The sequence below is a fragment of the Glycine max genome, chromosome 3, assembly GCF_000004515.6.
Source record: "Glycine max cultivar Williams 82 chromosome 3, Glycine_max_v4.0, whole genome shotgun sequence".
NCBI classification, from domain to species: domain Eukaryota; kingdom Viridiplantae; phylum Streptophyta; class Magnoliopsida; order Fabales; family Fabaceae; genus Glycine; species Glycine max.
Genome location: NC_016090.4, coordinates 4,672 through 29,964, shown reverse-complemented (window position 1 = coordinate 29,964; position 25,293 = coordinate 4,672). Strand labels below are relative to the sequence as shown.

Below are 25,293 nucleotides of genomic sequence, written 5' to 3'. Positions count from 1 at the left end.
GAAAAATATCACATCATTTAAATAATTTTTATTTGATACTAAACAATAATTAGAAAATATCTCTATTTAAATTCGATTAGAAAATAAAACTTGATTATAATGCATCTAAATTTGAATTTTGAGTAAAAAAGGTAAGAAAGTTATACAAATAAGGGTCTAATAGTTAAAATTGACAGTCCAAAAAACAATTTTAAAACTGACGGTCTAAGTCCAAATAAAATTTGTATTGGAAATAAAACACTAGAGTGAAAATAGCCAAAAAACAAAGATTGTGTCATTTAGAGTTAGGGTTGTAAATTGAGTATCTCTCTTTTTTGACCCACTAACACTGAGTACAGCCATGAGAGCAAACAGTCAATAGAAATTGCAGAACTGCATTATAGCACGATTTCCCCACTCTGACCACCATTTTGACTGTGAAAAGCATCGTTCCAACCACAACGCCCAGGTGGGATATGATGATGCTTGGAGAAGAAGTAGGGTGCCATGTGTGACGCTCGGGTACAATAGCATCAATATTGCGCACAATTAACTACCATGCTAGGTAATAAATTAAAAAATCTTGCTTCTATGTTTTTTATGATATACCAGAGTCCTAATAGTTGTAGTCTTTATGAAATTGTGATAACTAATAAGACTAAATATATATTTGTTTTTTATAGAGCAGTTCCCTTAGCTTATGCTTATGTCCATAAGGCCCATGATATTGATACTTGTTTGATCTTGGCACCCTCACCTTTATTTTTTTTTGATAAAAATGTCTTTAACGGAAACTATTATATAAAATTAAACAACAAAATTTATGGAAACTAATTTTACAAAAAGCTAAAGAAGTAGAGGGTGAGAAGAAGAAAAAAATGTATGTTAGACATGGGCCTGTCCATATGGGTTATATTTTCAGCTCACATCCCACAGCACAACCTAATCCGGTTTACCTATTACCAACCCCGAGTGCTAGCATCCCAAATTTTAGAATCAAACATCAGTACCAAGAACCTATGCCTTGACAAACCTCAGTACCAAGAACCCCGGTTTGTTCGCACTTCAATCTCCAAGTCATAAGTACACTCTTCTCTCCCCATTCACTGGCATTGGCTTTTGGTAGTTGAAGTCTTCCTTTGTTGTCAAATTCAGACCAGGTTTTCCTTTTTCCCTCTCTCTTGTTATCTTATCGATTTTGGTTCATGCCATGCCTCTGTAACTTTGTTTGTTTGTTTCTTTCTTTCTTCGTGTAATCCCTGCAGCAAGAATTTTGTTTCTGTACTTTATAAACCACCCATTAAAACTTACAAGTCATCTGTACAAGTAATTAAAGCGGGTCAATTGATATATCCTGGGAGTAACTTTTTACATTATCACTTGTATTATTAAATTTTCTCTGGTGCATCTACTGTGAACACCTTAAAAAATGACAATGTATTTGAGATTGTACTAAGCACTACATTTTAGCCAAATGCGCCATACATGTTTAGCAAACTTCTTCCTCATACATGCTGGTTTTTTTATTTCTCTTTTAAACTTGAGTCTGTCTATTATTGTTTCTGTACTTTATAAACCACCCATTAAAACTTACAAGTCATCTGTACAAGTAATTAAAGCAGGTCAATTGATATATCCTGGGAGTAACTTTTTACATTATCACTTGTATTATTAAATTTTCTCTAGTGCATCTACTGTGAACACCTTAAAAAATGACAATGTATTTGAGATTGTACTAAGCACTACATTTTAGCCAAATGCGCCATACATGTTTAGCAAACTTCTTCCTCATACATGCTGGTTTTTTCTTTCTCTTTTAAACTTGAGTCTGTCTATTATTGTATAAGCACTTAGATATCATATAATCTATTTTTATAATTGAAGAAATCAGTTTAAACTATTTTCACATTAGATATAAGTTGTTTTCATCATTTATCCTAGAATGCTTATTGAAATAAGTTGAAAACAACTTATGGACATATCATAAGCTATTTTCATAAGTTTTTGCAAACACTTAGAGAAGGGCAGATAAGCCCAAGTAAACTTTAAATAAGCTCTTCTAAACATACCTTAATTTGATCATTGTTTAGGAATGTGAATGCGTGGTTCCAGCTTGAATATATTTAAAATGCTGAGAAATGTGATTATTTTTTTTTTTTGGTCAGCAAAATTAATATATATTGATATATGAGGGAGTATCAGAGGTACTATAGATACAAGAGTATGTAAGTAAGGCTAGTAAATCCTCAAATCAGGCTGAATACAGACTGATAGGAGCTTACTAGCCTACTAATAAGCGACAAAAATTACAAAACCACAGCTGGTGTCACCCTAGTTTACAGAAAACCAGCTGGTAGATTGCTAGACCAATAGTTGAAATGGATTGTAAAGTTTTGCTCCATTGCTCTGAACCATGTCCATGCCAAAAACAGTGCATCTTCCAGCAACTTACTGCCATTGAATGGAGCATTCATGAAAATAACCTTATTCCTATGCTTATGATTGTTGAGACCACATTGAAACTCATCAAATTTGCTTCTAAAATAGTCAAGCTAATAGAAATGGTTAAATACGTGTATGGGCATCCATGTAGTTATCTATTTGCTTTTTTTTTTTTTTTGATCAGCAAAGATAAATTATATTTATATATATTGTGAGTACCAGAGGTACAAAACAGTACATGTAATTAGATTGACTTGCCAGCAACATGGTTCCAGGCTCAGACTGAGGTCAGTCTCGCAAGGAACCATAGCTAGGTATTACAAAGATCTACTGCTCCCACTGTCTATGATTTCTACCCCCCTGAAAAGACAAATCCTGATGCTATGTTAGACGACCAATAGCTGTAGGTGAAAGCAAAGTCCTTCTCAAAGCTCTTCAGCCATGTCCACAGTGTAAAAATAGCATCCTCCATTAACTTGTTACCATCAAAAGTTTCATTTGAGAAGATGATTTTATTCCGGTGTTGCCACACTGTCCATGTGAGGGCCAACCACCAACTTCTCCATCTGTTAACACGAATTCTGTTAGGCAAACAGAACGCGTGCTGGGAAAAGTGCTGCCACGGTTTCTGCGGAAAAGCTCCATGAATGTTGACCCATGTCATAGATTTCCACCATAAAGGAAGTATTCTATCACATATAAAAAATACATGTGCTTCGTTCTCCTCTGAATTCCCACAGAATGGGCATAATGTGTCACTAATTGCCACCCTTCTCCTCCTCAAGCTTGTCTTTGTTTGTAGTCTCTCCTTTAATAACCTCCATGCAAAAATAGTAATTTTAGTTGGGACTCGTATCTTCCATAACTCCTCAAACATCCACACATTATCCTCCTCAACATCCACTCCTTTGAGCATATTATAGGCGCTTCTTACCGAATATTGTCCACTAGGTTCTGTTTTCCAGATCCACTCATCTTTTTTGTGGATCTGAATACAGCTGCCAGCAACATCATTAAGGAAGCAATCTGCCATTTCAAGCTCTCTGTCAAACAAGTGTCTTCTCCATTTAAAGTTCCACTCCCACCCATTGTCCGTCTGCTGACCCATCTCCTGAATATTCTTGTTCTGTTGGTCTGAAATTAGGTACAATTTGGGGTATTTTTCCATGTTATCTATTTGCTTTTATTAGTACCCATTCAACTTTTTATCACAAGGATAAAACTGAAAAAAAAAATAAAGAACTCATAACTCTCATAGTTATTAGTACTGGCTTATAGTGGTGCTATCATGATGGAGCAGTTGAGAGCATGTCTCAACTGCTTTCAAAAGCTAGTTGTATTTCATGTATGTTTGTGGCTGGCTAAATTGGCATCTAAATCGTAGCATCACAACCTGGATAGCTGGAATGACTGCTACGCTCTAGATATTGAAAAATTTGAAATATCTTCTTTGCCCATCCCTAATTGTACCTTATTTACTCGTTAAGAGGATTTTTGGTGTCCTATACCCATCCATGCATTGAGGCATTTTAGGATTAGCAGCCTCTGTTCTTTATTACACAAACTCATCACACATTGTGAGCCATAGGAATTTCAAGCCTACTCTTCTCATAAACACAAGGAAATTGCATAGCCCACCCCCTGCTACAGCATATTGCCACTACTTCACCCTTGTTTTTGCATCGTGAAGCCGCATATGCCTGTTTCTCACTCTGTGCACTTTGCTCTCTCAAGTTTCCAGCAGCAAAACATCTGTTCATGCTTTGTTTGTCTTTGTACCCTTTGCATTTTCCTGTCCCTCCACCTCTCTTTCATCCTTTTCCAACCAAGCCCAACACTGTTTCTCCAGTTTTGATTTGAGTACTTTAGTTTTGAGCATGTTATACAGAAACTATTTGCTTTGGTATAGTAGCTGCTTTGCTGTACCATTATAGCATATAGGGGTCAGGTACTGCTCTATAATGTGCGGTTATTTAACTACTTTGACTACACGACCAAGGTATTTAGCTTTTACTCTCTATAGTATTTGAAAATACAATCAAGCATTCAAGCCTTTGCTTTTGGATAAATTTACGTGTTCAACTACAAATCAATTAGAAATCCTTCAATATTACATTCACTCCCACAAACCCAATATTACATTCAATCCTTGGCTAATGACAACTCAAGGATTTCACGTACTATATCATTTACTTTATAAAAAGCCGATCAAAAAAAAAAATTACTTTATAAAAAAATTATGCCTCATTATTCAACTTCAAGTATTATTTGACAAGCATATATAAACTTAATATTCAAAGTATTATTTTTCAAACCTCTTTAGGCTTCAATCTTTAGATTCTTAAAAAAAATCTACTTAAAGATATTCAAGGTTGGTTCAATGATAACTAATAAATGTGAAGAATGTGTCTTAGTTGTACAATGAATGAAAGAATAAAAGTTTTGAAATAAATAAGAAGTTTGTTCTTTTTTAGAAGAGTTAGAAATATTTAGGGATTACATTCTAAGAAAAAACGTAGAGTCAAAAGATCAGAAAAATGAAAGAGGTTTCTAGGGAGAGAAAAAACGCTTACTCAACTATCACCAGCCAACACATTTATTTTCGTTTTGTGACAAGGTGTTAGGAAAGAATGATCATGTTCAAAGAAGAGAGAAGACTGATCTCATTGGTCATAACTTGTTTAAGATTGAGTACGTGGATGGCAATAAACTGAAGTCACATTGTTATATTATTGAAAATATGGTGTAATCACTTAGAGCGACTAGTCAAGATGCAATCATCATGAAACTTCTAGGAATATCAGTGGGACTCATTATTTCCTTACCATTAAGGTCAAGTTGAAGTTTGTACGAAAGTTAGTGGGAGGATTCAATATCATGTATATTGGGCGTGGCTTTGTTTAGTCAAGCTCGATTTGCCAACTGATTGAGAAAAGGCAACTTCTGAAGGCCCATGGTTAAATTTTTTGTCATTACTTAGCAGTACGAGAATGGTTTACAAACTTCATTTCACTAGAGGTAAAAATTGATATAAAAAACTTTATCTAGATTCACTTTCCCAGTCTAGGAATGGAATACTATGATGATAGTGTCTTTTTAGCCTTGGCAATAGTAGTGGGTAGACTGGTAAAGGTGGACTTGAGGACAATTGATGTGCCAAGAGGAAAGTTTGCAAGGATACTGTAGAGATAAATTTAGATGAATAAGTGGTGGGGAAATTTTGGTTCAAAGAGCATTGGTTCAAAGTGGAATATAAATGTTTGCATTTGTTGTGTGTGAGTTGCGGTGGCTATGGGCATGCTGTTTCATCTTGCTGAAAGGTAGTCCATGCAAATCTAGCGATCTAGGCAGCTTCGCCGCCACCAACGGCAGAGGCAAAAATGGAGCATGAAATGAACCAACAACTTGACCAAAAACCTAATGCAATTAATACGGGCGAAAACATTGGGGGATATGCTTCATGAAGAGTGGTTAACGGTGCAAAATATAAAGAATGTTATGAAAAATAATGGCATAAATCCTACTAAAGAAAAAAGCCAAGGAGATCTAGCGGGAAAAGAGAAAGAATATCAAACATAATCAATATCATATATTACATGATATTTATTTCTAGATTGATAAGGGTCGAAATATTGTAATTGTAGGAGAGAATATTTATTTATGTGAAGAATCCCATAATCATGGGAAGATGATTAAAGCACCAGAGGGTCCACAATGCAAGGATGGAGACAAGAAATATAAACGCCTTAGACATATTCAAAGATTGTATGATAATCAAAAGGAATGTTGGGGGCATCGCTGGCAAAAGAAACTAGTGTCACCTTCATAAGATAGTTTGAAGGTATTCACTTGATCTTTTTTTTTTTTAAGTTTGCACATAGTTTGCTAGTGTGTTTCGAGGTTTTGGGAACACATAGAGCATGTGCACTTAAAGATTCAATAGGCTCTAGGCCATTCTGGAGGGTTTTGGGCTCTCAAAAGGTAATATTTCCCACTCATGTTCCAAGTGGCGGACTTTGTAAAATAGGTCATATCTTTGTTGCTATCTTTTGGAGGTAGGACTTGGATTTGTCCAAGAGTATATGCTCATCATAATATGATAGAAAGAAGCGTTTTTTAGCAGCATTTGAAAATCTTGAGGACTACTTTCATCACCCATGGCTGTTGATGGCTGATTTCAATGACATCATGGTTTTGTCAGAAAAGACAGAGTGCCTTCTCTCTCATAATCGAGCCTCTATGGTTGCTACCAATATAGATGACTATAATCTCATTACTTTGGACTAGGTTGGAGGGAAGTTCAAATAGAACATAACCAAATTAAGGGGAATTAACATCCATAAGCAGCTTGATCACACTTTAAGGGACCTAGCTTGGTGGCTCCAATTCCTATAGGCAGTTGTTGAAATTCTCCCTCTTCACTTCAACCATAACCCTCTTCTTCTCTGGTGTAGAGGATTTCCTCATTATAAAGGTGATAAACCCTTTTGTTTTGATGCTACCTAATATACTTATAAAAAGTACCCAACTTTGGTTAAGACTGCATGTACTCATAACCAGGGTGCTATTCTAAAGGCTCTTATTAATGCTAAGGAGGACTCTTTGGTATTTAACCAAAAATTTTGGGAGAATTGGAAGAAAGAAGAGAGTGACTAAGGTAAAAACTCGATTGAAAAACATATAGAGAATTTTAGACATTATTGATTTTATTGGTCTTTTCTATCTTTATCTAAAATTGCTCAATGAGTATGAAATTATTCTTTTTTTAGTATATAATTTATAGTTTTCCATCATTCAAAAGTAAATATTCAAATTAATTATAATATATATAAAAATAAATGCATAAGATTTTTCTATAATATAAATTTCTATAATATAAGATATGAGAATTGAAAATAAGAAAATAAATCATTTGATGCGAGATTTTTTTTATTATTTATTTTCATTTTAATGTTAAAATGTTCTTTTATTTTTAAAATAAATTTTGTATTATCAATTTTTCTCTCCCCACCTTGTTGCCTAGCAACTCAACGCTGCCTCTGTACTCCAAATCTTTTGCAAGATCAACCCTTACGTGACAAGAACGTTGTTATTGCCGTCTTCGTCTTCCTTTTCCATGGCCATCTTCATCTTCCTTGTTGACGGCAAAGGAGAGAGAATGGGAGAATGGTGCTTGCTGCGGTAGTGGAAGAAAAGAAAAGAAAAAAGGGAAGGAATGATAGAACCCCCGTTCTCGATCCCATTTCGGTTTCTGAAAGAGAGTCCCCTCTTTGTCTGATTGAACATGTTTCAGTTTCAGGTTTTCTCGATCCCATTTTGATTTGTGATTTCTGATTTGTTTGCGAAATTATCATCTTTTAACCAAAGGGATAGATCAATATTTTTGTATTTGGTTTTGCCTTTAGTTTTTGGTTGTTTTGCTTTGGATCGAACGAATTGCAATGACAGATGAATGTAACATAATATTTGAACGAAGCTGAGTCTCGCAGCAGCCGTGATGATGGTGTGGTTTGCAGCGAAAGGGGAGGGTGTTGTGGCTTCTAAATTCTAACTGAAGAAAATGTAGAAGGAGGGGTAAACCAGGTAAAAGGGAGAAAAATGAAAAAATCTTGGCCATTAATTTAAAAGCAAAGATATCTAACATTCTTAATTAACTTTCCCATGGTGGGCACACTAGCCTGTTGGTGCGTTCTCCCTTCTTCCTTAAGCTTTTCGTTGCTATTCTACATGGTGTGCATGTGCTCTGTCCTATACAAGTTGACCTAAGAATCTATTATGTAGTTCTTGTTAAATTATGTGTATGCATGCTTGCTTCTATTTTCTTGTTGTCGTGTGTTGAGTGTGTGAGAGCAGGTGGGATTCGATGGAACCTATATTTATAGTAGATGAGCAAGGGTACAAGTCCTTGTTTGTAAGGGGAGATAATTCATGGCTTATAGATAATAACCAATAGCTTAAAGATAATGTTAGAGATTATTATTTGAATTACAGATAAAGGTAAACTATGATATTCGTACCTTGTAGATAATATGACGTTATAGATAATTTAACATTTGTTAATAGACAAGATATTCAAATATATTTGAATAATAGTTAGGTTAAATATAACCTATTTGTTGGGAAGCTTGACTACTAAGGGTCAAGCGTCTGCGCTCCTACAGTAGGGCTGACGTGGAGGATAAATATGTGTCTTTGAGTATCACGTGGGATGACATGTAATATTTGTGGGTCTTGGACAATACAGGGGGCGGGCACTCATTGGCTTGGGTAGCTTGAGAATCCAATCACATCAAAATTTATCGCTTAATTTTGGATGGTAGACTATTGATGGATAAAAAATTTTCAATTTTGACAAGGTTGATGACTAAATATGTAATTAAATTTTTATAGGAACCATAAGTGAATTTAAGCCAAGAAGATTATTAGAATCAGAATATGAAAAAAATTGTCTCCACAAGATTTTTTTTACATGAATATAATTAATAAATACATTTTTAAAATATAAAAATATATAAATAACAATTATAATTTATAAAAATATAGGTATTTTGATTCTTCCCTATGATTTATGATTTGATATATTTTGTAAAAAATGATATTTTTATAAAAAATATATTTTTTTTAACACTAAATAAAATTTCTGATTGGTAGCCGAATGTAACAGTATAATATTTTTACTGTTAATATAGCAGTATTGAATCTAATAAAAATAAATTGTCCATTGGATATGTTAGTATTTGAAAAATAGACAAGAAGAGCAAGAAAATAAAGCAGCAGAAGGGGTGAAGATAGGGATGGCGGGCATGTCTGGATATAGTTGCTGCTGGCAGTGGGCGGAGGTGAAATCCATGGGAATGGGCTATTGGTTCCCTTCCTCAACTACCAAAAGGAGTTTCCGGCCTGTGCTTGTTTCTGTTTCTGCTATCTCCGATGATAACTCTCACTCTTACACTAGCAGTAGCAGCAATGGAAGAAAGCTAGAAGAAGAAGGCATCAAAGGGTCAGGAACTACCGCCAGAGATCGCAGGTTGCTTAGAATTCGCCAAGAGAAACGACAGCGAGAATACGACCGTCTTAACAACTACCCTGCTTGGGCAAAGTAAGTAAGTTGATGCATCAATTGAATGAATGCTTCTATGAATCTAACTAAATAAATGGTTGCAGAGTCCTAGAAAACGCTTGCAAAGACGATGCTGAACTTCGTGCCGTTCTCGGAGATAGCATTGGCAACCCAGAACTCATGAGGAAACGAGTCGAAGATAGGGTTAGAAAGAAGGGTAGAGACTTTCAAAAGTCTAAAACAGGATCCGTCCTTGCTTTCAAAGTCACCTTCAGAGAGTATTATTCCTTTTCTCTTCTCTCACTATATAAATATTGCTATGGATCTATCATTTCATCTCATCATATATTACTCTTACAGCTTCAATCCACTTGATTCATATATCTGGTTTGAATTGTTTGGATCACCATCAGATCGGGATGTTAATCTAATTGGTAATGTAAGTGTGTTTCACTTACATTTTTTACTTTTAATATTTATTTATAAAATCTTTCTGTTTTATTCATATACGATAGAATATGCAGGTTATTCAATCATGGTATGTCATGGGTCGTCTTGGTGCCTTTAATTCTTCAAATTTGCAGGTTAGGCCATGCTCACTTCTCCTTCCCTTTATTTATTTATTCCATGGTTATTTTCTCTTTTCCATCACTATTTGTTATATCTTTAGTTTTCGTTGGCATCCAATACCTTAACACATGTTACATTTACCGATATGTTTCTTATAATGAAATCATATAATAAATATTTCGAGTCTGTTGAGTGTTGACTTGAAATCCTTTATGTTCTGGCTCCATTTTTATATTTATCCCTTGCACGGGAGGAAGTGTACTGAGATTCTGAAAACCTGTGGTTTAAGTTTATTTATTTATATTATGGGAAAAAACAAGCCTCTTATCAGCTAGAGATAATGCAAAGATAGAGTATATAAGTGGGGGGGGGGGGGGGGGACATCCCTCATCCATACATACTAATACTAAAATATTTGTCATTTTGTTAACATTCTTACCAGAATAAGTATTACATTGGTCTTATGATCACATATCATATCATTATCTATTCTCTCATTCTGCTTTTTTTCTCAATAATTTCAATGTAGTATTGGAGCCTGATTTCATCCAGCATGACCAGCATCCACTGGGTTATGTTCTCTAAGATATAAAATTCACTTTTGTTTGTATGTCCTCCTTGTCATGGTATCTCTGTCCCATGACTATATGAATTCCACAAACTATGCATTAACCTTGGCCATGGCTACCATGCTTGGGGCTGTACTGTCCAAACTGCCACTGAAGTGGGTGCCTGCACCAAGAGATTCTCCTCCCTTGAATCAGTCCATAACTAGAACAATGTCCTTAACCTTGTTGCACACACCTTGTGCAGCCTGAAGTATCTGTTGATGTTGCACCTTGATCTGCACTTGTAAGAGCATCACCTTGGCCTAGTGTTCTTCAATAATTTCCTAATTTGACCTTTCCAACCAAGCTCAAGCCTATTTGTTCCCTCTTCTCCTGGGAATCTTACAGTTTTGATTTCAACCATTCATGTTTTGCCAATGTTTATTGACTTTTTATTTATTCAAAAAGGGATATCACTGTCACATCCAGAGGTTGCGAATAAATAGGCTTGCGAATTAGTTAGGAGATGGAAGACTGTTCCTGGAAACCCATTGGAAATAGGAGTTTTTTTAGTGTAAATAAGAACACTTTTAATGTTGTTTTTCTTTTCTTCCCAAATAGCCTAAATACTTTGTATAGCTAGGTTCAATGCATATTAGGAAGTAGTGATACCTTAATTGCTATCTTGTAAATTGTAGTTAGCATTGAATTGATTATCTATGTAGTACTAATGAATAAAAATAAATTAGTCAGCTGAGTGGTAAAACTTATTCAGCTAGTTTTAAAGCCATCAATGTTTGGTTGTACTTGCATGCTTTACTGTATTATCAATCCAGTATGACACTAACTCTCTGTTCTAGCTTATTCTATTCTTGCTTTAGTTTTTGTGTTTACCTCGGATTAGCTTTTGTCTGTGTGGGTTATTGTATTTCAACACATTTATATTTTGTTTTCCTATTTGAATTGGTTTTATCTTGTGTTTTGTTGTGTTCTAGTCTGTCCGCAAGCCATTATGTGATGGATTATTTTCATATTCTAGACATGTTTCTCAGTCTTCTTGGACCGCATGTATAAACTTGATGGTAATGTTGATTGAATCTTCCAAATGTCATTGTCGATGAATTTGGAGAAAAATTTCCATAGATAATTCTAGGCAGTGACTGTTAGTACCAATGTCTTTCTTTCTTCCTACAACGAATCTTTTTAATTGTGTTACTGTGTCTACTCTTCGGCTATGCAACATTTCACGTTGCTCTTCTAGTTGTGTACCTTTTCTCCCACCATTCCAATGAATTTTTTTAGTTGTATCTACTGCCATGATGGGCTTTCTTGTAAATCTTCATATAGCAGGTCCCAAAATAAAAGTTGAGGATTGTGTTAGGCCGTCAATAACCAATGTAAGTCTTTGTCGAATGTTGAATCTCTATCACATGAGTGAATGGGTGAGATTGTTAATGTTAGGCTGCTTGGAATCAATGCATTGTATGACTCAAGTCCAATGTCAAATGAGCAAGAGGTATTGCATCACTTGCTGGATGTAGTGAAAAGTAAACAAGGGTTCCCACTTCAGTAGTGAATGAGTGTGGATAAAGAAGTTAAAAGGACGAGAATTTGTTTTGGAACATGAAATGTAAACACATGCACATTATGATAATTTTTTTGTTAGATTTAGGCTTCTGAATATGCATAGTCGCATGTTAGCAGTATTTGACTTGAATATTAGTGCTTGGATATCTATTGGCAACAATACTATGTTCTAGGATTATTTTCTTTTTATGTTTCCAAAACAACTAGGAATTAAAAGGAATATTAATAATATGGTTTTGTTAATCAGTATCCTTAAGACATTGATTAAGGAATTGATTAAGGAATTAAAAGAAAAAAATATTAATTATGAAAATTATAAGGGAAGGTAAAAAAGTTATGAACAACACAAATTTTTGCATTTCAATAATTTTTTTTATCCTTTTAGTTCCTTAATCGATGTCCAAAAGACATTGATTAGCATTTATCTTAGTAACATATTTCCTAAGACCCTAAAACACAATTATTGGTTAAATCTATTGAAAACTAAGAAATCACCAGACTCATTAAACTAAGAGTAATACCCATATTATTTTGTGATTCTCAATAAATTTTAGGTAATAGTAAAGAGTGCATTTAAAAGAGTATCAAAGTATATTACTAACATCGCTCTAAATTATATTGACTTAATCCTGACAACAAAAATAATTTTAATTGATTTTTGTGTTTGGAAATATTGTCCATTTTAGCTTAGTGCTAGATGCTATAACCATGATATGCCTGGATTAGCTTTGAGTCGTGACATTGTATTCTATTTCTAGTTTCTTACTTGTAGTCGTTACCTTTTAACAAGCATTGAAGTATCTTGAATTTATGACAGCTGGCTAATTCATCAGTGGAGTATGATCCTTTATATGATGCAGATAAAGGTTTCAAAGTGATGCCGTCATCTTTCCATGATATCAGTGATATTGAGTTCCAGGAAAATTGGGGACGTGTTTGGTATTAGCTCTAGAACTCGACTCTTTAAAACTAAAATAAAAAACTTGTTTTATGACCTTAAAATGCACGGGGGTTAAAAATATTTACTGATAAAGATAAATTTAAACTATAATAAGCTTTTTTAAAATAAGTTTATGCAATTAAAATTCAATATTAAAAGTATTAAATTCGCTGTAAAACTCATCTAATTAGATATTGAAAAGTTGAGAAGTTTTCTTTAATCTCACGAAGCTTTTAGTATCTAAAAGGCCGTGGCATCTTTTAAAGAAGAGTATAGACTTTGTTGGGTATCCTTGTATTTTATCTATATTAGGTAGTTTTGTTAGTAAGCTTTTCAGAAGGGCAGCAGTGAGTTGTCACTGTCACTGCCCTTCTCTCTCCATCTTGTACTCTATATATATGTCTTTTTTGAAATAAAAAAGCTGAGAGAAAAAGGAGGGAATTTCTCCTTTAGTTTCAAGTTGGTACCAGAGCTGGTTCCGACCGTCGTCTTCCGTCGCCGTTCGCCGTCGCCGGCCGCCGTCTCCGACGGATTTTTCCGGCGAGACCAGGATTCGGATCGCCCATACCTTCGCATAGCGAAGAGCCTCCGGGCAATGGGGTACGAAGTTTTACCAGGATTCGGATCGCCTCGAAAAGCGTGATCCACCCCTGGAACTTGCGCCGCCATCGGACGCTCCACGCGCCGCCACACGCCGCTTCTTCCTCGCGCGTTTTCCGACGCGTGCAGCTCACGCGCCGCCGTGCCGGCGTCGGAAGCTGCCCCTTCCGGTCTCGGCAGCTTCGTTGTCGCCTCCTGGGTGCGTTTCAGGCCTCACCTCCTTCTTCCGGCAAGTTGTTTGGTCAGCTCTTGTGTGTTTTCCTCTCTTGTGTGTTAGGATTTGCTGTTTGGCTCTTAAATGGCCTCCTCTGGACCTGTTTTTTCATTCTCCGGGACCCCAACCATCACCACTGCAAAGCTGAACTGGAAAAACTACCCTTCGTGGTCTGCTTCCGTGGAGTTGTGGTTCCTTGGTCAAGGACACCATGACCACTTGGAGAAAACCTCAGATTCTGTTTCAGATGATAAAAGATCTGAATGGGAGAAGCTTGATTATCAATTGTGTGCCGTGTTATGGCAATCAGTTGAGCCGGATATCTTGGAAATCCTTCGATCATTTAAATCATGTCGTTCCTTTTGGAAGAAAGCCCAAGCAATCTTTGCCTATGATATCCAAAGTTTGTTTGATGCAACCATGAAAGTTACAGCCCTTAAGCAAACCAGTCATGACATGATCGCTCATGTGGGTAAGGCTTCGAGCTGCCGTGGAAGAACTGAGAAAGTTCCTTGTAGCTGATTCATTAGAAGAAGTGAATAGGAAACTTGACAAGTTCTACATGGTTCTTATTTTGAGAAGCTTGCATTCAGACTTTGATCATGTGCTTGATCAAGTACTTGCTGGAGACCAGATTCCATCGATGGATTCCCTCATCACTAGGCTTCTCCGCGTGCCTTATTTATTGAAGGATGAGAATCCTACTAATGGAGTGGGGACGTCAGCCATGGTTGCGTCTCGAGGAAGAGGGAGTAGCCGCAACAACAGAGGAGGTCGCAGTGGAAGGGGTGGACGTCCTCATTGCACTTATTGCAAGAGGATGGGTCACACCCAAGAGAATTGTTATTCGTTGCATGGGTTTCCCGACAAGGTCGCACAGGTCTCTTGTTCAGAGAAAGCAGAGTCTAGATTTTCTGATGAGGAGTATCAGGAGTATTTGAAGCTTAAATTCGAGAAACCCAGCAACCAAGCTCAATCCTCATCTGTACCATGTGTTTCAATAGCCTGTATCTCTCAATCCATTGAAGGTTCTAGTCCTTGGATACTCGACTCAGGTGCCTCTGATCATATTTCTGGTAACAAATCCTCCTTTTCATCCTTCTCTTTTCTAAAAATTTCTCACCACGTTACTGTAGCCAATGGTTCCAAGGTTGTGTCTCAAGGAAGTGGTCAAGTTTCATTATCTCCTTCTCTGAAATTGAATTCTGTGTTATTCATTCCTCAGTGTCCCTATAATTTAATTTCATTAAGTCAGTTAACGCGTTCGTTAAATTGTTCAGTAACCTTTACAGCTAATTCGTTTGTTATTCAGGAACATGGGACGGGGCGACTGATTGGAGAAGGACATGAATCACAAGGACTTTACTACTTGGAATCCAGTCCACCTGGGGCTTGTTTTGCAATCTCAAAGCCCAAACTTTTGCATGATCGTCTAGGTCACCCAAGTTTACCAAAATTGAAGATGATGGTTCCTAGTCTCAAGAATCTTCGAGTCTTAGATTGTGAGTCTTGTCAACTAGGAAAACATGTCAGGTCGTCATTTCCTCAAACTGTACAAAGATGTAACTCGGCTTTCTCTACCATTCATTCTGACATTTGGGGACCAAGTCGTGTTACATCTTTTGATTTTCGATATTTTGTAACCTTCATTGATGAATTCTCCAGATGTACTTGGGTTTATTTAATGAAAGACAGATCTGAACTTTTGCCTATATTCGTGTCTTTTTATCATGAGATTGAGAATCAGTTTGGAAAAACAATTAAAATTTTCAGGAGTGACAATGCTAAAGAATATTTCTCTCATGATCTTTCTTCTTTTTTGTCTTCCAAGGGTATTCTACATCAGTCTACATGTCCTCACACACCACAACAAAATGGCATAGCAGAAAGGAAGAATCGTCATCTTCTTGAAACTGCAGGCTCCCTAATGTTAAATTCAAATGTTCCTACACATTATTGGGGAGATCCAGTGCTTACTGTTTGTTTCCTAATCAATAGGATGCCCTTTTCTTCTCTTGAAAACCAAATCCCTCACTCAATCGTCTTCCCTCATGATCCACTATTTCATGTCTCTCCTAAAGTGTTTGGTTGTACTTGTTTTGTCCATGATTTGTCTCCTGGTTTAGACAAACTCTCTGCTAGGTCAGTTAAATGCGTCTTCTTGGGTTATTCTCGTCTTCAAAAAGGTTACAAATGTTATTCTCCGACCCTGAGAAGATACTACATGTATGCAGATGTAACCTTCTTTGAAGACACACCATTCTTCTCACCTTCCGAAGACCATTCTTCATCTCTTCAGGAAGTTCTCCCTATTCCTTCTCCTTATCCTCTAGATGACTCCGACCAAAATGTCATTGTTGGTCCCTCTTCCTCACCGGATTCACCTGAAGTTGTATCTTCACCTCTGATTACAGATCAACCCAGGACAACGCAGATTGGATTTCCAGTACCTGAAGCTTCTCCCCATGATTTTCGTTCTTCTTCAACCAGTCCTCCGCTCATGGCTCCTTCCACCTCTTCTTCTCATTCTGACACACATTGGCCCATTGCCATCAGGAAAGGTATTCGCTCTACTCGTAATCCTCATCCTATTTATAATTTCTTAAGTTACCATCGTCTGTCTCCTTCATATAGTTCCTTTGTTTTCTCATTGGCCTCCATTACTATTCCTTCCACTGTCCGTGAGGCACTTGATCATCTTGGCTGGAGACAGGCTATGGTTGATGAGATGCAGGCTCTTGAAGATAATGGTACTTGGGAGCTTGTTCCTCTTCCTCCTGGTAAGACCACTGTGGGTTGTAGATGGGTCTACACTGTTAAAGTTGGGCCCAATGGTAAGGTTGATCGGCTTAAGGCTCGCTTGGTGGCTAAGGGCTACACACAGGTATATGGCATTGATTACTGTGATACTTTCTCTCCTGTCGCCAAACTCACCACTGTTCGTCTGTTTCTTGCTATGGCTGCTATCCGTCACTGGCCCCTCCATCAGCTTGATATTAAGAATGCCTTTCTCCATGGTGATCTTGAGGAGGATATTTATATGGAGCAACCTCCTGGGTTTGTTGCTCAGGGGGAGTACGGTCTTGTTTGTAAGCTTCACCGATCTCTCTATGGGTTGAAGCAATCTCCTCGCGCTTGGTTTGGTAAATTTAGTCATGTTGTCCGCATGTTTGGACTGAAACGAAGTGAAGCTGATCATTCTGTATTTTATTGTCATACATCCCCTGAAAAATGTGTTTATCTAATTGTCTATGTTGATGATATAGTGATTACAGGGAATGATACTACTAAGATCACCCAGCTAAAAGAGCACTTATTCAGTCATTTTCAGACCAAAGATTTGGGTCCTTTGAAGTATTTCCTTGGTATTGAAGTAGCTCAATCAGGAGATGGTGTTGTGATCTCTCAGAGAAAGTATGCTCTTGACATTTTAGAAGAAACAGGTATGCAGAATTGTGAACCTGTTGAAAGTCCTATGGATCCAAACCTGAAGCTCATGGCAGATCAAAGTGAAGTTTATCCTGATCCTGAGAGATATCGGAGGCTTGTGGGAAAACTCATTTACCTTACCATTACCAGACCTGATATCTCCTTTGCTGTGGGAGTGGTTAGCCAGTTTATGCAGAATCCTCATTTGGACCATTGGAATGCTGTCATGCGTATTCTGAGATATATTAAAAAAGCTCCTGGTCAAGGGTTATTGTATGAAGACAAGGGTAATACACAACTATCGGGATATTGTGATGCTGATTGGGCTGGTTGTCCCATGGATAGAAGGTCTACATCAGACTATTGTGTCTTCATTGGAGGAAATCTTATTTCTTGGAAAAGCAAGAAACAGACAGTTGTCGCTCGGTCCAGTGCAGAAGCTGAATATCGATCTATGGCTATGGTTACTTGTGAGCTCATGTGGATTAAACAGTTTCTGCAGGAATTGAGGTTTTGTGAAGAGCTGCCAATGAAGTTGTATTGTGATAATCAGACTGTTCTTCATATTGCCTCAAACCCAGTTTTTCATGAAAGAACTAAGCACATAGAAATTGATTGTCATTTCATTCGAGAGAAGCTTCTGTCCAAGGAGATTGTCACTGAGTTCATTGGTTCTAATGATCAGCCAGTAGATATTTTGACTAAGTCCTTAAGAGGACCTAAAATTCAGATTGTATGTTCCAAGCTTGGTGCATATGATTTATATGCTCCAGCTTGAGGGGGAGTGTTGGGTATCCTTGTATTTTATCTATATTAGATAGCTTTGTTAGTAAGCTTTTCAGAAGGGCAGCAGTGAGTTGTCACTGTCACTGCCCTTCTCTCTCCATCTTGTACTCTATATATATGTCTTTTTTGAAATAAAAAAGCTGAGAGAAAAAGGAGGGAATTTCTCCTTTAGTTTCAAGTGACTTAATAAGTTTCTATACGCACAATTAATAACTAATAAACAATGCCATTTACTTGAATAAATAAATGTAGAAGAATATAAAATCATAATAGGGTATATATTTTTTAAATAAAAATTCTCTACTAATTTGATATATTGTAGAATATTCACCGTATACTTTATAAGCTGTCATTAAAAAATGGTTAATTTCTCATGTTGAGAATTATGATAAATTCACAAAAAATAATACGAATTTGCATAAACTCTAAACAATCCAAATGTTTTCCAGCAAAATTTCTATCAAAAGATAAAGTTCGAAATTAGTTACATAATCTTTTATTGATTTCAGTTAATCACAAGGAGTTACTCTTCACAATTTTATAGCAAATAATGGGTCGCAAAACTTAAAGTTGTAAACAGAATTAAATTAAATGCACAGAGCTCATTAAAAAATTACCCCCCCCCCCCCCCCCCCCCCACCACAAAAAAAAGGTGATGTATACTCAAACAAAACTAATTAAAAAAACAGTAACATGAATTAATTTTTTTTGAAACTCAGTAACATGAATTATATTTATCGTGAAATGAACCAAGATAAGAAATTAAATTTTAGTAAAACAAACAATAGATAAATAACTGTTAACTTGATTCTCCAAGGCACTTCTTAGGATTTATTTGGATTGCATGATTGAGACCGAGACACAAACCAGAAGAGAGATAAAGAAGAAACATTCCAAATGTTTTTCAGAATAAGTAAAGACTAGGTCCCTTGTTATTCCTTTCAACCATTCTTTCCAGGATTCTAGCATTTTCTTGTTGGAGGTGTTTAATACTTTTGCTAAGGATAAATAGAACAAGAAAAAAAGGTTAAATTACTTCGCAAGTTTCTGAACTATTTGATAATTTGTTATTAGGTCTTTGCACTATTTTTTTTCCTTTTCAATTGAGTCCTTGAATTTATATTTTTTAATTGGGTTTTCCCCTCAGGAACCTAAGTAGTCCATTAATGTATTATTATCACCTCTGCATGTCTACACTAAGTATTCTTACCTTTTCATGTCAGTCACGTGGTTGAGAATATTGGATTCAAAACCTGTATAAAAAGAATATTGGCTTAAAGATGTAAGAATACTGGCCTGGAGATGTAAAAATATACGGTGCAAAATTGTTGCAAAGGTGACAATATTAGATTCCGGGACTAACTAGGTCATTGTGGATCTGTGGTTAATTCTCTATCATGGCAAATAGACAGAAAGGCTCGGTTAAAAAATAAATATAAGCTCCTGAAAAAAAATTGAGACAAAAAGATAATGATGAAGAAAGGGGAAGGAAGAGAAGTCTTGAAAAATATTTGGAGAAAATGAAGATTAATTTGGGTTGGTAAAATAATAACTAAAGTTTAGGTTGGCGAAGAAGTTAGAACATTGTGATAAAGACACACTAATACTTTTAGCTTTATATACATATCTTACAGGGTGGACTTGGGTACATCTGATTATTTTGCAATTGATGTGCTCCTCAACTGCCTAACTGCCCTGAGCTCGGAGTAAGTTCGAATACCAAACTTCATGTTACAAAGTAGAGATGCTTGTCTTGTTAGTTATTTTGGAAAAGCAATTGTGATTGACCTCTATCTGAAATGGCGGCAGATATCTTGGAATCCAACAAATTGTTTTTGGTGGTCGCCGCATGGGTGATTGGGAAGAGGGGATGACAAGCCCTGAGTATGGTTACAAATATTTCAAGATTTAAACTGGGACTTGTTGCAGCTGATTTCATTTCATGCATTGTACTTTCCATTTTGTTCAAAAAGGGTTGTAGTGCATTTGTGCATACGAAAAGGTAAACTTTTTGGGCCATGGCCATTCCTTTTATTTCGTATTGTTGTCATTTGGAGAAAAAATTGTAGGAAGGAATAAAAATTGCATAAATAGAACAGAAACCTATAAATCGAAATCAAAAGTAAATGGCAAGAATATAAAGGACTTGACTGTGGATGAAAACATGTATATTCTTCATTAACTTGTATTGCGACGTGCGTGGTGTTACAAAGATTTGTACAAGTATTTCAAAAATAAATAAATGGCTTTGCAGTTCCCTATTCAAATAACAAATGTGTACAATTGCCTAAATTGACCACCTACGATGTTGTCAATTGTCTGGGTACGTGCCCTCTTGACAACCACTTGAGACTGTTTATCAGAATCATGCGTGATTCTCCCCAGGTGTTTGAGGATTGGATTGATTTTGAAAAGAAAAGAAAAAAAAAAGAATCATCCGATCGATTCACTTTACTTTTTTAAATTCATTATTTAATCAGTTTCTTCTAAACATTAAGGGGATGTTTAGTGTGACTGTTTTCTGTTTTCATTTTTACTGAAAACATGAAACAGTGATGAAAACGTGTTTGATTGAATTTTTTAAAAAAAATTCAGTGAAAATAAAAATAAGAAATAACAAAAAAATAAAAATAATAAAATCTCATTTTAAGTGTTTTTAGTTAAAGATAGGAACCTTATTTTGTGTAAAATCAAAATGTTTTTAGTGATTTTAGTGTTTTCATTTCCTGAAAATAGAAAACAAGATGTTAAACCAAACATGTTTTCAGAATTTTAATATTTTGAAAATGAAAAAAGTTTTTAAAAAATGAAAATAGAAAATCCAAACCAAATATATCCTAATCTAATCTGATCTTGATTTGGATTGGATTGTTTTTTTTTTAATCTTTTATTTTTTTTCCAGATAATATTAAAGAAATGATGATATTTATAATAAATATAACAAAAAAACAATTTAAAATATCAAATATTTTATGTTATTATATAATTAATAGTAGTATAATTTTTAAATATATTAAAATAAAAAATATATATTCTCTATCACAAATAAATTTATACTATTTGAAATTATATTTATATTTATGAATCTTAACTCAAATAGTTAATAAAAATAATCTTTGATTAAATACATTTTTTATAAATAAATATAGACTATGATGATTTTATAAATATAAAAAAATATAAATACATGTGATATTATCAAATTATGAATAAATATATAAATACATATAATTTTAGTTTGAATTAGATGAGATCAATTTATATCTTTAATTTAAAATCTGATCCAATCCAATTAAAAAATTATGTTTTTCAAATTTTTTATCCATTCAATTTTTATTTATTCTTTAGTTTTTTAATCAGTTTTTTCAGTTCTCATTGAATCAATCAATTTATGAATATCCCCGTAAAATTTCATGTTTTTTTTAGCGCTTTTTACTTTTTTGACTGACTTCCATATTCAAAGTGTCCTCAAATATTTCCGTACTATTTTTCTCTTGGTTTGGCCATCTAAACTTGAGTCTTGCCTTCAAAAGAATTGTGCTGCTAGGTGCACCCAACAAAATTCATAAATGGAAAAAATGCCCCTGGCCTATTTTTTCATTATAAAAGCTATTTTTTTTTTCAGAAATGCACATAGGCTCCATTTTTGTCCGCTTTTTTTTCTCTATTTTTGTGGTTTTTGTGCGGCATTGTGTCGGGTTCGTTGGTTCGCTGTGAAAGGTTAGGTGCGGTGAAGGTGAAGGTGCGTTGCGGTGGTCAGCGACGACAAACAAGGTACGCAGATGGTGATTCGACTGTCGTGGGCGTACGGATCACTTCCGGATCAAGTTGATCCGTAAGTCTATTATTTTTGGTATTTTTTATTTTTGAATTTATTTTCCTTTTTTTCTTTTAAATTACTAATTTTTTTGTATGGCCATTTTTTGTTTGACTTGGTTAGATGGACGAAGATGAGTGGATGTATGAAATAATGTCTGAACGAGCGGATATGAATTATGAAAATGTAGAAGCATGTGGTGCGAATGAACCACATGTTGATTGTTCGGATTCGTTCAACACTTCTCAAGTTATAATGTTAATGTTTGTCACAGATTTAATAAAATGAATACTGGTAGAAAACTTAAATTATGTGGATTTCTTTGTAGGTGTTTGAGTGCCGAGAGGATGTTTTGCGGTGGGCTCGATCCGTGGCTCATGAAAATGGATTTGTGGCGGTGATTTTAAGGTCGGACACAAACACAGGTAGTAGAGGAAGGACTACGTTTGTATTAATTGGCTGTGAAAGGAGGGACGAGTATAGGTGTAGGAAAAAAAATTTACCAGAAGAGACACTGGGACTAAGAAATATGGGTGTTCCTTCAAGCTTCGTTGTAAGCTAGCGGTTGGAGGAGAAGGCTGGATGGTGAAGTTGATTTGTGGAGTGCATAATATTGAATTGACCAAGTCATTAGTTGGACATCCATATGCAGGGCGATTGACTAAAGTTGAAAAAACACTTATTGCTGATATGACGAAGTCCATGGTGAAGCCAAGAAACATTCTGCTAACTTTGAAGGAACACAATGCCAATAGCTGTACGATCATTAAACAGATATACAATGCAAGAAGCGCATTCCGTTCTTCCATAAGAGGAAGCGATCTTGAAATGCAACATCTGATGAAGCTTCTTGAACGTGATCAGTATATTCATTGGCACAGAATAAAGGATGAAGACGTGGTTCGTGATATCTTTTGGTGTCACCCTGATTCAGTGAAGTTAGTCAACGCATGTAATTTGGTATTTTTGATAGACAACACCTACAAAACAAACCGGTACAGACTCCCATTACTCGATTTTGTTGGGGTGACACCAACTGGGATGACATTCTCTGCCGGTTTTGCATATGTGGAGGGTGAGCGCGCTAATAATTTGGTATGGGCTTTACAAAGCTTCCGAGGCCTTTTTTTAAAGCGTGATGCCCTCCCTGGAGTTATTGTCACTAACAGAGACCAAGCATTGATGAATGCAGTGAAGGATGTATTCCTTGAATGCACAAATTTGTTGTGCAGCTTTCACATAAACAAGAATATAAAGGTCAAATGTAAATCACTAATTGCGCAAAAAAATGCTTAGGATTATGTCATGGATTGCTGGGGATCTCTGACTGATTGTCCTTCAGAACAACAGTTTGATGAATGCCTGAAGAAGTTCGAAATGGCTTGCGCACCCTGGCCAATGTTTGTTGACTATGTCAAGAAAACATGGATAATACCACACAAGGAAAAATTTGTTTCTGCCTGAACTAATAAGGTGATGCACTTAGGAAACACAACAACAAACAGGTATGAAACTGTTCAACTATTTCTATTAACGTTGACGAATTTATGGAATTGTATTATTGTATATGTTTATTTTTATTTGTGTATTTGAAATGTAGGGTTGAATCTGCTCACTCATCTTTAAAAAGACTGTTACAAAATAGAATTGGAGACTTATGCAGTGTGTGGGATGCCATGAACAACATGATTACGTTGCAACACACGGAGATTAAAGCATCATTTGAAACAAGTACACATGTCGTTGGACATGTGTTCAAAAAAACCTTATACAAGAGGCTACTTGGAATGGTTTCAAGTTATGCTTTAAATCAGATTGCTGCTGAATTAGAGCGTGTTGACTATGCTGGCAAGAATCCCTCAAGTTGTGGTTGCGTGGTGAGAACCACGCTTGGTCTTCCTTGTGCTTGTGAGCTATCCAAATATGTTGGTGGTTGCATCCCATTGGATTCAATCCATATGTTCTGGAGGAGACTCAGTTTTTCAGACCAAGGGTTATCTGAGCCCGAGGTGGGCATCAAGGACGTAATGGAAACAATATACAAAAAATTCGAAGAACTTGATGTTTGTGGCAAGTTTACTCTAAGGACTAAACTTTGGGAAATTGCATACCCTGATCAGAATTCGATGTGTCCTCCTCCAACAAAGGTTAACACAAAGGGGGCACCGAAGAAAACTACGAGCAGGAACCCAAGGTCAACAAAGCGCGATCCATCTTACTGGGAGTATGTAGATGCCTTTGAATCTATGCAAAATAGAAATTCGTCGGTGAGGCGTACTGCATCATCCTCTGAGCAACCGAATCGAAGACCGATGATGCCCATGTTGGACCAGTTTCAGTCATTTATGCACGACTTCATTGATAAGATTGTTGATGTCAAACCTGATGGTAACTGTGGATATCGGTCGGTTGCCGGTTTATTAGGTATGGGTGAAGACTCTTGGTCGGTGGTCCGCAACCATCTTCTTAAAGAACTTGCCAATTTCTTAGAAGACTATATCAAGCTCTTTGGTGGCACCGAGAGATTTGAGGAATTAAGGATGTCACTACTTGTTGATGGGTTAACCAAGGTATGTAATTTATGTATTTGATTTTTAAGACTTTACTTTGGAATTAAGTTTGACGTGTATATTTGTCTCATTCAGGTGACAACGGATAAGTGGATGAATATAACGGACATGGTACATGTCATTGCATCAAGGTATAACGTAATCGTTGTATCCTTGTCTAAACAACAAAACATAACATTCTTTTCTCTTAGAAGTCAACCGGTGGCAAATTCTTCATTGCATAGTATAATTTGTATCGGTCATGTGTATGACAATCATTTTGTTGAGGTACATTGTAGATATGAAGTGTTTTTTTTTTATATTTATGCAATGAGTTTTGTAGGATTGAGTTAACATTTTTTTCGCATGTACAACAGGTTTATTTAAAAGAACGTTGTCTCTTATCGCCTGTAGCATTGTTATGGTCTAGCAATTGTCATCTGTAGGCGAAGTCGTGGCCAAATCCATATATTAGCAGAATGCAGCATTACAAGAGCTTCGTGATGTTCAAGAGAGACTATGTTGACATAAATGATGATTGAACATGTAATTTATAATGACTGATCGTTTTAAACATGTAATTTATTTGTTACGTCCACAACAAAATTATTACTTAATTCTAAAAAAGCATGTATGATATATCGTTGTCTGAGTTGACAACACATTATGAAAAACCGTGTATGATAAATTGTTGTCTGTATTAACATAAAGCGCGTGAAAGGACCCTGCACAGAATGACTACACATGCAGATCTGATGCAAGCTAAAACATG

The 25,293-nt window shown here is 35.9% G+C and overlaps 1 protein-coding gene across 1 annotated transcript; it reads left to right on the top strand.

The window, feature by feature from the left end:
• The first annotated feature begins 887 nt into the window (after window positions 1-887).
• LOC100779006 (uncharacterized) lies at window positions 888-20,291 on the top strand. Its single transcript, XM_003521165.5, has 8 exons — window positions 888-1,139; window positions 9,156-9,520; window positions 9,586-9,759; window positions 9,842-9,920; window positions 10,006-10,065; window positions 13,004-13,125; window positions 19,790-19,861; window positions 19,965-20,291. The coding sequence occupies exons 2-8, from the start codon at window positions 9,216-9,218 to the stop codon at window positions 20,065-20,067; spliced, it is 915 nt and encodes a 304-aa protein (XP_003521213.1). The 5' UTR covers window positions 888-1,139; window positions 9,156-9,215; the 3' UTR covers window positions 20,068-20,291.
• The last annotated feature ends 5,002 nt before the right edge of the window (window positions 20,292-25,293 follow it).

Excerpts from the sequence above, each read along its gene's own strand:
- LOC100779006 (XM_003521165.5), top strand. The coding sequence starts at position 9,216 with ATGGCGGGCATGTCTGGATATAGTTGCTGCTGGCAGTGGGCGGAGGTG. Across the intron at positions 9,760-9,841 it reads TTCAAAGTCACCTTCAGAGA|CTTCAATCCACTTGATTCAT; the intron begins GTATTATTCCTT and ends TTACTCTTACAG. Across the intron at positions 13,126-19,789 it reads GAAAATTGGGGACGTGTTTG|GGTGGACTTGGGTACATCTG; the intron begins GTATTAGCTCTA and ends CATATCTTACAG.